At 48.8% G+C, this 14,421-nt stretch overlaps 1 protein-coding gene across 1 annotated transcript; it reads right to left on the bottom strand.

The window, feature by feature from the left end:
* Positions 1-5,324: 5,324 nt before the first annotated feature.
* Positions 5,325-8,369, bottom strand: LOC119277283 (succinate dehydrogenase subunit 4, mitochondrial-like). Its single transcript, XM_037558539.1, has 3 exons — positions 7,446-8,369; positions 6,134-6,235; positions 5,325-6,035 (listed from the first exon to the last, which is right to left on the bottom strand). The coding sequence occupies exons 1-3, from the start codon at positions 7,611-7,613 to the stop codon at positions 5,637-5,639; spliced, it is 669 nt and encodes a 222-aa protein (XP_037414436.1). The 5' UTR covers positions 7,614-8,369; the 3' UTR covers positions 5,325-5,636.
* Between the last annotated feature and the right edge of the window lie 6,052 nt (positions 8,370-14,421).

Below are 14,421 nucleotides of genomic sequence, written 5' to 3'. Positions count from 1 at the left end.
CCAGCAGCTGCCACAGGCGGCGGTGAGGAAGGGAAGAGGGGGGAGGAGGAGGGGCGGCCAGGATTGGGACGAGAGGCGGCTCAGGACAAGCCCTGACGTAAACACCATTTGATCTTAATATAGTTTCTACCATGCTGCTAGGTGATTAGCAGTAGAGCACAAACCACCTCCTTAGACATGATTCTGGTCATATAGGTGCTCAAACTTTCCCCACCCCACGTGATGCTGGTCATATAGATGGACAAATCCCAGGCTCCACCTTGAAAACCCAAACAATGAGATATAGTTGTTGAGCACTTTTTTTTTGGAAAACTTTCCCCACCCAACCCTCCCGAGCGACAGGGAGGAATTCCTAGTGTCGTCGAGCCAACTCCCTGTCCTCTGCCTCATCGCCGCCAGAGGGCGCGGCCGGACCTCTTGTCCTCTCGCTATGCGGGGTCTGGTGGGGGCCGGCTTTGTCTAGCCTGGGCACTGTGGGAGCGTCGGGTGCAGCAGCATGGCGGCCATGGCAGCTGTGTGACGGGCGACGGAGGCGGTGCGTGGTGTGGAGGCTACGGCGGCCTCGGTTGCTTCGGTTTCGCGAGCGTCGTGCCCATCTTGAAGGTGCGGTCGCGGTTCTCCATGTCCTCTTGATGCTTCGGGTGAAAACTTGATCACTTGATTGGAGGCTGGCAGCACTCTGATGCCGTGTCCTTTTTGAGGGCTCCGCCTTGGAGTCCATGTTCCGTTATTGGTCTACTTCGCCTCTTCGCAGTAGCTTCTCCATGGTTGTGGGCTCCGTCGTCTCCAAGCAGTGCTTCTTTTTTATTTGTAGTTGGCTTGGAGTTCTTTAGAGTGACCTTGCTGATCTTCAGCTCCCTTATATCTTGTCATGGGTGTGTGTTTTGTGGTGTCGGATTGTATGCGCCCAATTATTTATTGGTCATTGCTTTATATATAAAGCAGGGTGTGCGTCTTTTTCGGTATATAAATGCTCAAACATGTGAAGCAATCAGGACCTAACAACATCTCAGAACATTATAGATCGTCTTAAATGCATAGTTTAATTGTGTTCGCATATTTAAATGCATAGTTAAGTTTCAGTAGACAGAAAAAGATTTCTTTCCCTGACCCTAGAAGTTACCCTAAGGTGTCTCTCCCTCACACGGACGAGTTTGTCTTAGTCTTATAGGTTCTTTTTTCTCTTAGGTTTTGCTTCCATGGTGTTCTCATCAAGGTGGTAAGGGGGTGGTGTGTTGCAACAAGGTCTTTTCGGCCTCTTCCTTCCTTGACGATGTCTGGTCCAGCATCGACGAAGGGTCTATGATCGTAGGTGTGTTGTCATATCTGTTGGCTTTTTTCAGATCTTGTCAGTTTATGTGTCAAGAGTTGACTGGCTCTTAGTATGGCGACTCCGGCGTTTTTCCTTGATTCATTCCATGGCAATGACCCAATTTCTCCGACCCTCTTGAGTGGTGGTGAAGCATGTTATCTGTGGTGATGCCCCACCATTTTTTCTTGGCTGATACTAGATCTCGTTTGTAGTGGCAGTGACTATAACGGTGTTCAAAGCCTGGTATCACGTGAGTGTTTGCAAGGGTTCCTTTTCCTTACTGCCGGTCCAGTGCAATTTCCAATCTGCGGTGGGAGGCGTACAATCAAAAGAAGAAGACCATTAATATGATTTTCGGTGCACTTTTAATTTTTACAAGGTGTTTTACTAGGCGTACAACCTTGATATTTATGATATTTCAGATGTCCTTTGGGTATCTTAGCTCTTTTTTTTTTGCATATAATCTAGGTGAAAAGAAACTAACCCAAGAAGCCAAGTTGACCTACAGGCAACTGGAAACAAGGAGGGCCACATGCATGATGCTGCTACCGCGACGAGACGAGAATCCAATGACTGCCACAGCAGCGACGCTCATTGCAAGAGGCCAACTTACACAGCCTGTAGGGAGCGGAAACATCGTTGCCTATTTCATATGTAGGGCATGGTATCATTGCAAAAGAGCTAGTGATTTACTCGTTTCACAGTTGATGTCCAACCTCTTCAAATTAGAAGCAAAATGGTACCCACATTAGGACGTGATCCAGATTGAGTGCACCATATGTAGCTGATTAGACATGTACCGGCGGTCTGCTCTTTCTATTTGTGGATAAACTGAAATTTCAGCACCATGGTTAGGTAGGAAAATGACTAAATCGTTGAAAAAGAAAAGTGCATCCGCCTATCGTACTAATTGAGGGTGATGTAACATTGACCGCCGATTTTGCTGAGAAGGGCAATTCAAGGGGACGTGAAGTTTTTGCACCCGAGCTCACGAAAAATATTTTAAAAATGTTTAAAAAAATATGATTTTTTTATGACAAACTTTGACAGATGTTCTAAGAGCTTGCAAAGTTTTATCATGAAATCATATTTTTGGAAGACGTGGCAAAAGAAAAACGATAATCTGAAAATGCTACTTTTGAAAGCATTTTGAAGCACTGATTTTGTTTTGTTTTGCCACGACTTCCACAAATGTGATTTCTTGATGAAATTTTGCAAGCTCTTAGAACATTTGTCAAAGTTTTCCATAAAAAATCAGATTTTTTTTTACCATTCCTTAAATGGTTTTTGAATTACTATTCATCCCGAACTCATTTGAGCTCGGGTGTAGAAAGGGACTTTCGGATTCAAGGTCCTAACACTTAAGGATATGAAAGTCGACTAGACAAACAATTAAAGTGCAGCCCGTAAAAAATGGTAGTTTGTGATGAAACGTACAAAGAGATGGAGGGTCCTATTCTTATTAAACATCTTATATAGATGGCAGGAACAACGAAGCAGATTCTTCATCATTCTTGAACTCCTGGTTGTGTTTCACCTCGCACCTAAGCATCACATCTCGGCATGTCGGCCCGAAAAACTCAAAAGGGAAGAAGTCTCGTAAATTTCTTCATGCTGGTTTCAAGTTTGAAGTACCTTTTGGCAAAAGAAAAAACCCGCCTCTTGACACGATTGCCTCTTTAGGCCTTGTTTGGTGGAGGAGGTTTGGAGAGGTTTGGAGGGGAATATCCTCGCAGGGTTCAAAATCCCCAAAAATCCTTGTCAGCCCATTTGACACGTAGGGATTGAGCAGGCCAATCCTTTCCGTTCTCCACGAATCCCCCTCAATTCATGTGGTACAGAAAACCTCCCAAGACACCCATGAAACTGGATGCTTGCTTTGCTGCTGCTATTGTAGGAGGTTTAACCAAATAGAGGGGTTTATGAGGGGGGAGGGATTAGTGGGAAATTGAGAGGATTGGGTGAAAGAGAGAGATTAACCAAATCCCCTCAGATCCCCCTCCACTCCGGAGCTGCAAAACCTCCCAAACGAGGCCTTAGGGTTCTACGCGTAATAGCTGGGAAACTGACAAACAAGTGCAGCGCTGAAAGAAACCATACCTACACCTCTCTCTACCTCCTTTTGCCGTTGTTGGTTGGCACTTGGGCCATCCATTAATGGTCCTGCAACTGCAAGCATCCCAGGTAGAAATGTGACATGAGATCTGAAGAAATGAAAGCAACAAGCCAAGGAGAGAAAAACAGGAAGATGCGCAGAATCCAAGAACCCCCTTCTGTTTGCTGTTGTCCACTACAGCATTTCCAGCTACCATTTCTGTACTGCTCTGTGACACTGGGAGAACCCTGGCGTGCGCTGATCCCATCAGCTGGCGTCACTCACTGAATGCACAAATGTACCACACCTGCTGCTACCTCCTGACGGTCGACCTGGCCGGAGCATGTGCGCACGGCAGACGACGGGCCTCGCATGTAAACGACTGCAAGATCTACCGGCAATTCAAACTTGCAGCGGCCAAAACACACAAGTCTTTAATTTAATTTCAACACCAAAAGTTGCAGAGCCCCCAGCCTGCAAAGCAAAATACACCACTTCTACCAGTTTTATCTCATGGCTCACAGAAGCGACAGGGTCTGCATGCATGCAACAATGTTTCCAGGAATTTACCAAGTACTATAGCGAGCAGTAACCATCACCGTACTGAACACAGGGACCGATTTTAAGTATCTCTATTTTTAATGAAGCGGTTGGTAGTCTCACTTTCAGATTTTTTTCGTCCCACCTTTTATGTTTTTTCTTGGGTACATCCTCCCATCTTCGCTGGGTCTTTTCGTAGATTTTTTTTCATCCCCTCTCCCACTTCATCGATTTATTTTCGCGTCACCCATTCACATAACGAAAGAAATCTAAACAGATCAGAACTTTCCATACTGTCGCAAGTTATTTATTAATATAAAATCAATCACGAATAATCTCTAAAGATCAAATCTAAATTAATTAACCTTACCTTAAATCACTCAATCACATTAATTAGAAAACAAATAATTGATTTTTAGAAAAATCGCTCAATCACATTAACTTTACCTTAACTCACGGATGGTAATCAATCTTCAAACAAAGGAAACAATATGTCGAGGGAGCAGTAAATAAACTCCCTTTCTTATGATATGTATATGATCTTCCCTTCCCTCTCCGTTGTCGAGCTTTCTTGATTCTCGAGGCCGATGCTTGGGCTGCGTCACTGGGTCGCGACGGTGCCGAAGGACAAGGACGGCGAGGCCGGCTGCCGCGGCACCGCGTTGGTCGCAGCCGGTGAAGGGGGCGAAAAGGGGTGGCTTCCCTGACCCTGGTTGTGGCCGTGGCCGTGGCCCTAGGAGTTGGTGCGGTGGAAGCGGCACTTGAAAGACCCGGCGTGGGTGGCCCGCGCGCAGACGCACTTGGAAGCGGGCCCGTGGCCCGCGCCGGACGGCCGACACCGACCCCGGCCACCTCCTCCGCGTATTCTTGCAGCTGTGGCTGAGCGATTTACATGAAATTAATTTCCTGGGTTGTGGTGGCAAATATAATACACATAATCCATATTGTTATGCACTGGCGTGTGTGTGTGAAATAGATGGATTATGGTCTTGTACCCAATAAGATGGATATGTGTGTGTGTGTTAGAGAGAGAGAGGGAGAGAGAGTGAGGAAGAGGGACGAAGAGAGTGTGTGTGTGTGTGTGAGGATTTGATGGTAAAAAAGATTGCCAATGTCACTTGATATGTATGAGAATATCAATACTGAACTCTTAAAATTAATGTGGTCCCGTTGCAACGCACGGGCGTTCTTCTAGTCCCAGCAATTCCACAGAAACCATCACCAGATCCACATTTCTGTAACAGCTGCAGAAGCAGCAGCCGATCAATCAAACACTGCACACCTTTTTTGCAAAAATACCAGTGCCACTAGGGAGAAGCTTCAAGAGTATGATGAGAGTTCACACTTTTTACATGGAAAATACGTGCGACTACGCTGTGCTAGGAAACATACTAAATACGAGTTGCAGAGTTCACATACTTGCTAATTATTAAAAACATGAATGCAGTCACCCGCTCTAATATCATGGTTTGCAGAAACTTGTTATCTGATAGGGCCACTAAACAAACCCTTTCGAATGCATAGACAAAAACAAGACGAGCAAAGTTGGGAGGGGAAAAGGTTGGAAACCAAGAAAGTTCATGCGGGAAACAAGAACCACCAGCGCCCCAGCATGTGCCGATGCTCATTATTTTTCTCGGAGTACAAATGAGTGCATAGCCCGTCCTTTGACAAACTAACACGGTGAACTCAGACCAAACCGAAGTACACGATGGTGTCCTTTGCCATGACCAGCAGAAGCAGCTTGAAGTATATCAAAGCCCACTTCCTGGTAATGTCGTGGTGCACATAGTCCAGAAAGATCTCCTTGTGGAACATGTAGATTTGATGGTATACCGCCGCGACCATAAGAGATGTACTGATGCTGTTCCTTGAGGAAAGAAGCAGAGCTGGGATCATGTAAAAGGTTACTCCTGTTAATATCTCTGATCGCCTGACTTTAGAACTTTCACTTGTCAACGGACTGCTTCTAGGTTTAGCAGCTGCTTCTAGTGGGCTGAATGCCGTGAATTTAGGGAAGGCTCCTTCAGTCGCTTTTAGTGCATCAGAGTGTCCCGTTCCAGCAACTGGCTTGCATGTCTCTGAGACCTGTCAAAACTGGAAACATCAGGTTCATGGACATCTAGCATAGAGTGGCATCATAAGTGAAAAAGAAGCACTAGTTGGATTGTGAGTTTGTGACAAACCTGTGTATTCTGCATGGGAGATCCATTGGATGCTGCAGTAGAAAACCAACGCGGTAAAAATTGTGTGCCGCTGAGGTGTGATGTTGGCTCATGTCCCAGAACCTACACACATGTACATAGGCACAAGACCCAAGCAAACTAAATCACAACAGACTTTGCATTTCTTGAACAAAATCACCTAGGCTATGATCAACAGATGTCAGCCAACTAATGATTAACAGATGTCAGCCAACTAATGAAGCTACTTCTTTTTAGCCAATAAAATATGAAATGAAGTTTGCGAATGGGAAATCTTGGCATCACTAGGCAGAAGATTTCTTGATTGTGGCACATAGAACTCGAATGTTGACATTTAAAGTGTAATCAGCTTGTATTGGAAACATATCGTATCAGAGTCACACTATCCCCTCATGTTAAGTCAATGATCACAAAATGAGATACCCCCACTTCTCAACTCTAGCAATTAGCTGATATTGTGTGGTAGCATGCTCGACTTGTATGGGACGGCAGGTGGAGATTCTAGGGATGACTGCAATTGTTGTTCCTCGTACATTATTGGCATCCAGAGAGACCTCTAACATCAACCAGGTACATGTCAGGCTCGCAAATCAAAACCCTGACAGATGTTTTTTTTTTTGTTTATCTACCCTTCTGCAGTTCTACCGCTATCCTGACCACAATAGATTTGAATAAAGACAGAGGGGCACACATACTCCCTCAATCCCAAAATAAGTGTCTCAACTTCAGTACAACTTTGTACTCCCTCCGGTGCTTTTTAGTTCACATATAAGATTTGACTGAAGTCAAGCCTCGTAAAGTTTGACCAACTTTATAGAAAAAAATACCAACATTCACAATCTGAAATCAATATCAATAGATGTGTCATGACTTAAAGTTTCATATTGTATAACTTTAGCATGGCAGATGTTGATATTTTTTTTATATAAATACGGTCAAACTTTGTGAAGTTTGACTTCAGAGAATTCTAATATGCAGAGTAAAAAGGACCGGAGGGAGTACTAAAGTTGTGCTAAAGTCGAGACACGTAGTACATACCACACACCGATACGATATATTAATTGGTATACATAGCACAGTTCCAATCTACCAAAACAATTATCCATCCTTCACGCTGAACGAGACGAAATCGAATGGCACGGGCAGCATCAGATGAGATACTATACTATTACTAGAACCAAACATCCACATGGCAGAGCATCAGATCAAACACACGGAACCAGGCATAACGCTCGCTTTCAAGTATATCACGACAACGCGCTAATGGGAGCTGGAAATGGATGGGTAGACGAACCTTGCTGAGGCCAGGAGGGGATCCAATCGCCGGGGACGGGGCGGCGGTGGCGGGGTGGCGCGGGAGGGAGGAGAGCGCGCGGGATCCAGCCAGGGGCGCCGGCGCCGCATCCGCGCGGGAGAGGGCGAGAGCTAGGGTTTTGGATCGGGCTAGGAATCGCGACGCCATGGCGATGTCTCGCGTCAGCTACCCTGTTCGCTGCCGTGAGGTCGCCAGGAGAACGGGGAGAGGAAGAAGGAGAGAGGGGCTCGTTTTGGGCCCTCAGGGGATTAGGTAAGTGCTGATTTGGCCCGGCTCTGAGCAAGCTCTTCTTTGATTCGGGCTGGCATGGGCTTCAGAATGCAGGCTACAAGATGAATGGGCCCACTCAGACATTTGGCAGTTCGTCCATTTTGGAAAGATGAAATAAAGGTTGAAGTTATAGGGTACTCTGAGGGCGTGTTCGGAGGCTCTCCAGCTTCTCAAAACTCCACATAACTAGCTTCTCCTCGTGGCTTCTCGCTTCAGCCAGCGATTCCAATTATGTTCGGCTCCTGCTCCAGCTTCTCTTAGCGCTACAACCCAACTGGGGCGGGTTGTGGCCTGTTTAGGCGTGTTGGGCCGGCTGGAGGCAGCCCATTTCGGGCCAGCAGGCGGGGTGAGGCAGACTCCTGCGAGGTGAGCAGGGCTTCAATGACGTTGGAGCTTGAGGTTGCTCCCTTCGGGCTGTGTCGACGGGAACCAGTCGGGATTGGCCTGGAATGGCTCGATCTATTGTCGGGAACGAGCAACGGACGGGGACGGCGCTGCGCGCGATAGAGGTAAGGTTAGCGGCTGAGCATGGCATCAATGGCGTTGGAGTTTAGGTCCTGGTGTTGGGGTTGCTCCCTTCGGGCTGTGTCAATGGGATCCAGTCGGGATTGGCCTCGAACGGCTCGATCTATCGACGGGAAGGAGCGGCGGCCAGGGATGGCGCGGCGGCTAGGCCCGTGACGGCGGTAGGGTTAGCGGCTCGAGGGGAACAAACAGCTCGATAGGTTTTCCAGGGAAGGAATGAATCGGTAAGTTTGGCAGTGGCATATCGGTGTAATTTGGGCAAACTCCAGCTTTTATTTTTGGTGGAGCTGGGCCGCCGTCGCTCCTCGTTTTTGCACTGGCCTCGGGCTTAGCTTCCGGAAGCTAGCTTCTTAATGATTTTTTGTTCGGCTCGGCTCCCGCGTCGGGAATTACTGAAGTGTGGAGTGGGAGGAGATCCGAACACGCCCTGAGTATCATATTGATGTAATCATTGATGAGCTTGTTGAGTTTCAAACAAGGGTGACCTTTGTGTATGGCGAAGCACAGGTAAATGAGAGATACAAAACGTGGGACACCCTCCGTGGAATAGTTGGTGCTAGCAATCTGCCGTGGGTGGTGATGGGAGATTTTAACGAAGTTATACATGCACATGAACATGATGGGGTAGGCCAACGCAGTCAGGCCCAGATGGATGCTTTTCGGGATGCGTTGGACACTTGTGGCCTTGCTGATATAGGCTACACTAAATCGATTGGACTTTTGAAAAAAAGGTGGCTGGAGGAACATACACAAGAGTAAGGTTAGACATGTGTGTGGCTAACACTGCATGGCTCTTGGCCTTCCCGTCTTCGGTAGTGGAACACAAGAACGCGGTGTCATCTGACCATATACCTATGCTGCCGCTGTATGAGGACAAACCGACAAGCAAGAGGGGCCCTAGATCTTTCAGATACGAAACTTGCTGGGAGAGGGATCCAGCACTAGTGGCGGTGTTACATGCTGGGTGAAGACGAGAAGATGGGGTTTCGGTGCAATCAATGCATGAAAGGCTATCGCGCGTATCGGGAGATCTATCTGCATGGGACAGAAATCACTTTGGGAACGTGCAAAGGGAGATGGCCCAATTGAGGAAAGAACTGCAGCAGTTGTGCGAGGCACAAGGAAGATCGGGGCCAACACATGCAGAACTAAAGATTAGCAATTTGCTGGTGGAACTCTTCCATAGAGAAGAGATGCTTTGGAGGCAAAGAGCTCGCGGGGACAAAAATACATACTTCTTCCACTTGAGGGCGTGCAGGCGCAGGCGGAAGAATAGCATCAAATCACTCCTTCGTAATGATGGTAAATTGACAGATAACCCAGCCGAGATGGAGGAGATGGCAACCACTTTTTATAAAGAATTATACAATTCAGAAGGGGTTCAGGGGATGGAGCAGGTTCTCCAATCGGTTGAAGGAAATATGCCCTAGGGGTAATAATAAAGTTATTATTTATTTCCTTATATCATGATAAATGTTTATTATTCATGCTAGAATTGTATTAACCAGAAACATAATACATGTGTGAATACATAGACAAACAAAGTGTCACTAGTATGCCTCTACTTGACTAGCTCGTTGATCAAAGATGGTTATGTTTCCTAACCATAGACATGAGTTGTCATTTGATTAACGGGATCACATCATTAGGAGAATGATGTGATTGACTTGACCCATTCCGTTAGCTTAGCACTTGATTGTTTAGTTTGTTGCTATTGCTTCCTTCATAACTTATACATGTTCCTATGACTATGAGATTATGCAACTCCCGTTTACCGGAGGAACATTTTGTGTGCTACCAAACGTCACAACGTAACTGGGTGATTATAAAGGTGCTCTACAGGTGTCTCCGAAGGTACTTGTTGGGTTGGCGTATTTCGAGATTAGGATTTGTCACTCTGATTGTCGGAGAGGTATCTCTAGGCCCTCTCGATAATGCACATCACCTAAGCCTTGCAAGCATTGCAACTAATGAGTTAGTTGCGAGATGATGTATTACAGAACGAGTAAAGAGACTTGCCGATAACGAGATCGAACTAGGTATTGAGATACCGACGATCGAATCTCGGGCAAGTAACATACCGATGACAAAGGGAACAACGTATGTTGTTATGCGGTCTGACCGATAAAGATCTTCGTAGAATATGTAGGAGCCAATATGAGCATCCAGGTTCTGCTATTGGTTATTGACCGGAGACGTGTCTCGGTCATGTCTACATAGTTCTCGAACCCATAGGGTCCGCACGCTTAACGCTACGATGACAGTTATATTATGAGTTTATATGTTTTGATGTACCGAAGGAGTTCGGAGTCCCGGATGAGACCGGGGACATGACGAGGAGTCTCGAAATGGTCGAGACGTAAATATTGATATATTGGACGACTATATTCGGACATCGGAAAGGTTCCGAGTGATTCGGGTATTTTTCGGAGTACCGGAGAGTTACGGGAATTCGCCGGGGAGTATATGGGCCTTATTGGGCTTTAGGGGAAAGAGAGAGGAGAGGTTGGGCGCCCCCGAAGGCCTAGTCTGAATTGGACTAGGGGGAGGGGCTGCGCCCTCTCCTTCCTTCTCTTCTCCCTTCCCCTGCCTTGACTCCTACTCCTACTACTTGGAAGGGGGGAATCCTACTCCCGGTGGGAGTAGGACTCCTCCAGGGCGCGCCATAGGAGCCGGCCCTCTCCCCCTCCTCCACTCCTTTATATACGTGGCCAGGGGGCACCCCATAGACACAACAATTGATCTCTTGATCTCTTAGCCGTGTGCGGTGCCCCCCTCCACCATAATCCACCTCGATCATATTGTAGCGGTGCTTAGGCGAAGCCCTGCGTTGGTAGAACATCATCATCGTCACCACGCTGTCGTGCTGACAAAACTCTCTCTCAACACTCGGCTGGATCAGAGTTCGAGGGACGTCATCGAGTTGAACATGTGCAGAACTCGGAGGTGCCGTGCGTTCGGTACTTGATCGGTCGGATCGTGAAGACGTACAACTACATCAACCACGTTGTGCTAACGCTTCCGCTTTCGGTCTACAAGGGTACGTGGACACACTCTCCCCTCTCATTGTTGTGCATCACCATGATCTTGCATGTGCGTAGGAAATTTTTGAAATTGCTACATTCCCCAACAGTGGCATCCGAGCCTAGGTTTTATGCGTTGATGTAATATGCACGAGTAGAACACAAGTGAGTTGTGGGCGATATAAGTCATACTGCTTACCAGCATGTCATACTTTGGTTCGGCGGTATTGTTGGATGAAGCGGCCCGGGCCGACATTACGCGTACGCTTACGCGAGACTGGTTCTACCGATGTGCTTTGCACACAGGTGGCTGGCGGGTGTCAGTTTATCCAACTTTAGTTGAACCGAGTGTGGCTACGCCCGGTCCTTGCAAAGGTTAAAACAGCACCAACTTGACAAACTATCGTTGTGGTTTTGATGCGTAGGTAAGAACGGTTCTTGCTCAGCCCATAGCAGCCACGTAAAACTTGCAACAACAAAGTAGAGGACGTCTAACTTGTTTTTGTAGGGCATGTTGTGATGTGATATGGTCAAGATGTGATGAGATATAAGTTGTTGTATGAGATGATCATGTTTTGTTGAAGTTATCGGCAACTGGCAAAAGCCTTATGGTTATCTCTCTATTGCATAAGATGCAAGCGCCAAATAATTGATTTACTTTATCGCTATGCGATAGTAATAGTTGCAAGAGCAATTGTTGGCGAGACAACCATGTGACGACACATTGATATAGATCAAGATGATGGAGATCATGGTGTCATGCCGGTGACGATGGAGATCATGACGATGCTTTGGAGATGGAGATCAAAGGCACAAGATGATGATGGCCATATCATGTCACATATTATGATTGCATGTGATGTTTATCTTTTATACATCTTATTTTGCTTAGTTCGGCGGTAGCTTTATAAGATAATCTCTCACTAAATTATCAAGGTATAAGTGTTCTCCCAGAGTATGCACCGTTGCGAAAGTTCTTCGTGCTAAGACACCACGTGATGATCGGGTGTGATAGGCTCTACGTTCAAATACAACGGGTGCAAAACAGTTGCACACACGGAATACTCAGGTTAAACTTGACGAGCCTAGCATATAACAGATATGGCCTCGGAACACGGAGGCCGAAAGGTCGAGCGTGAATCATATAGTAGATATGATCAACATAGTGATGTTCACCATTGAAACTACTCCATCTCACGTGATGATCGGACATGGTTTAGTTGATTTGGATCACGTGATCACTTAGAGGATTAGAGGGATGTCTATCTAAGTGGGTGTTGGGTGGTAGGTGCGACATATGCCAACGGGTGGCTTATCATTATGGGAGCCAGTAAGACATTGCCGGTGCCTGGAAACGGGATAAGGCAAGACATGCACGCCGGCGGATCTTACCCAGCTTCGGGGCTCTCCTTGGAGATAACACCCCTACTGCTGCTTTGCGGGGTCTCCGCATGTTCACTAGTCGAACAAGTAGCTACACAATGCTCCTTGAGCTGTTTGGTAGGAGGAGGAAGAAGGGCACGGCTAGCCTGCTTCTTCTCCTTGTGGGGTGTTTAGAACTAGCAGGGGGTCGAACCCTTTGCATGAGTGCCCCGGGGGGTTTATATAGGCCTACCCCCCGGGGGTACAATGGTAATCCGACCGGGCGTGGGGCCCAGTCGTCTGTGACTGCGCTCGTCGGCTTCTGCGCCGGCTGCTGGGGCCCGCCGAATGGTGGGTCCCGCCAGCTGCCGGCCCCCTGGTCGACAAGCAGGCCCCACGGTCCAGGGCCTGGTCGGTGGCTGGTTACTGTGGCTTCATCTTGGTGACGTGGGCTTCGTCGTGGTTGGCGCGGCTACAGTGCCATCGCCCGTCGAGCGATCGCTGTAGCCTCACCGCGTCTTGTCTCCTTAATGGGGCGTCTCCTTCGAGGGAGGCGGCAAGCCGGCCGCGGGGAGCCGGCTTTGTATTGGGCCGACTGGTTGGAGGCGTGGCCGCCTTCGGGCGTCTCTCTGCCCGAAGGGGCCCACCATCTGTGGGCCACGCTGGTGGCCCGTCGTGGGTGACACCAAGGTCAACATGGCAACAGTGCCACACCGGACGGGCCATGCCTACTCCGTATGGCATACTGTGCCAGGCGTGCTCCGGGATTCGGGGGTGGCAGGCTTCACTGTAGCCACACCCCGTCGCACCACCGTTAGGTGGGTGCAAACTTTGAGGGTACGGTCTCTACCGCTTTATGGGAGCCGGCTTCTTGGGCGGCCTCCTCATGGCCGGCTTTTTTGGAGTCGGCATCTTGGAGCCGGCTTCCTCGAGTTGGCCACCCATGGTTTTCTTTATGAGGGGTAAAGTCGGGCCGCCTTCTTCGAACTGGCCTGGGTGACAGCCAGCCAGGGGAAGGCGGCCCCATGTCTTGGAATCCTGAGAGCCGGACGGGCTCGTAATTTTTTCAGAAGGGCCAGGGGAAGCCGACTAGGCTACCCATGGCTATTTACTCCGACAGTAGTCTCCGAAGCTGATCGAGCCTCGAGGCGGACAGTGGGACGAGAAGCTTGGTCAGCTTCCTATCCTGAAGAGCTGGCTTTGCTTGTGCACGCCGACTTCAGAGAGCTCCGGTTCTCGCAGGCGGGGACGCGAACTACGTGGCGAGGTAATCCTGCCAACGCACGCGCGCGACGGGACATCGCCGTAGGCCCGGGCCCGCCACTCGCAGGCCTCGGTCCGAGCGCGGATCTTCCGTGGCCCACATGGGCCGCTCGCCTTCCCGCGGCGGTTTTTATTCCACCATTATGGCACAGTAATCGCGGGACGTGGGGGAGTGGGCACGATCGATCCCCATGCTTCCCCACGCCGTGCCTCCTCGGTCCCGCCACGCGAGCCTATAAGTAGGGGGAGGAGGGGGAGTGGCAGAGGTTCGCACGCTCTCTCTTGCTCCGCCCCCTCTCGTCCTTGCTTCTTCCTCTCGTTGCCGCCGCAGCCTCCCGTCTCAGCGCCGCCGCGCCTCCACATCGCCTCGCTCCCATGGCGCTGTCAAGCTCGTGGGACGACTCCAACGTCCATGAGGATCACGTGGAGTTCCTCCGCCAGACCCGGCGCCTGCCTGACGCCAACCTCGTGCGGGTCCGTCTGGCGCCGAAGACGGAGATCTCGCCGGCGCC

Source organism: Triticum dicoccoides, chromosome 1A, assembly GCF_002162155.2.
Source record: "Triticum dicoccoides isolate Atlit2015 ecotype Zavitan chromosome 1A, WEW_v2.0, whole genome shotgun sequence".
NCBI classification, from domain to species: Eukaryota; Viridiplantae; Streptophyta; class Magnoliopsida; order Poales; family Poaceae; genus Triticum; species Triticum dicoccoides.
The sequence above is the reverse complement of the archived record's forward strand: the minus strand, read 5'-3'. Positions and strand labels throughout refer to the sequence as shown.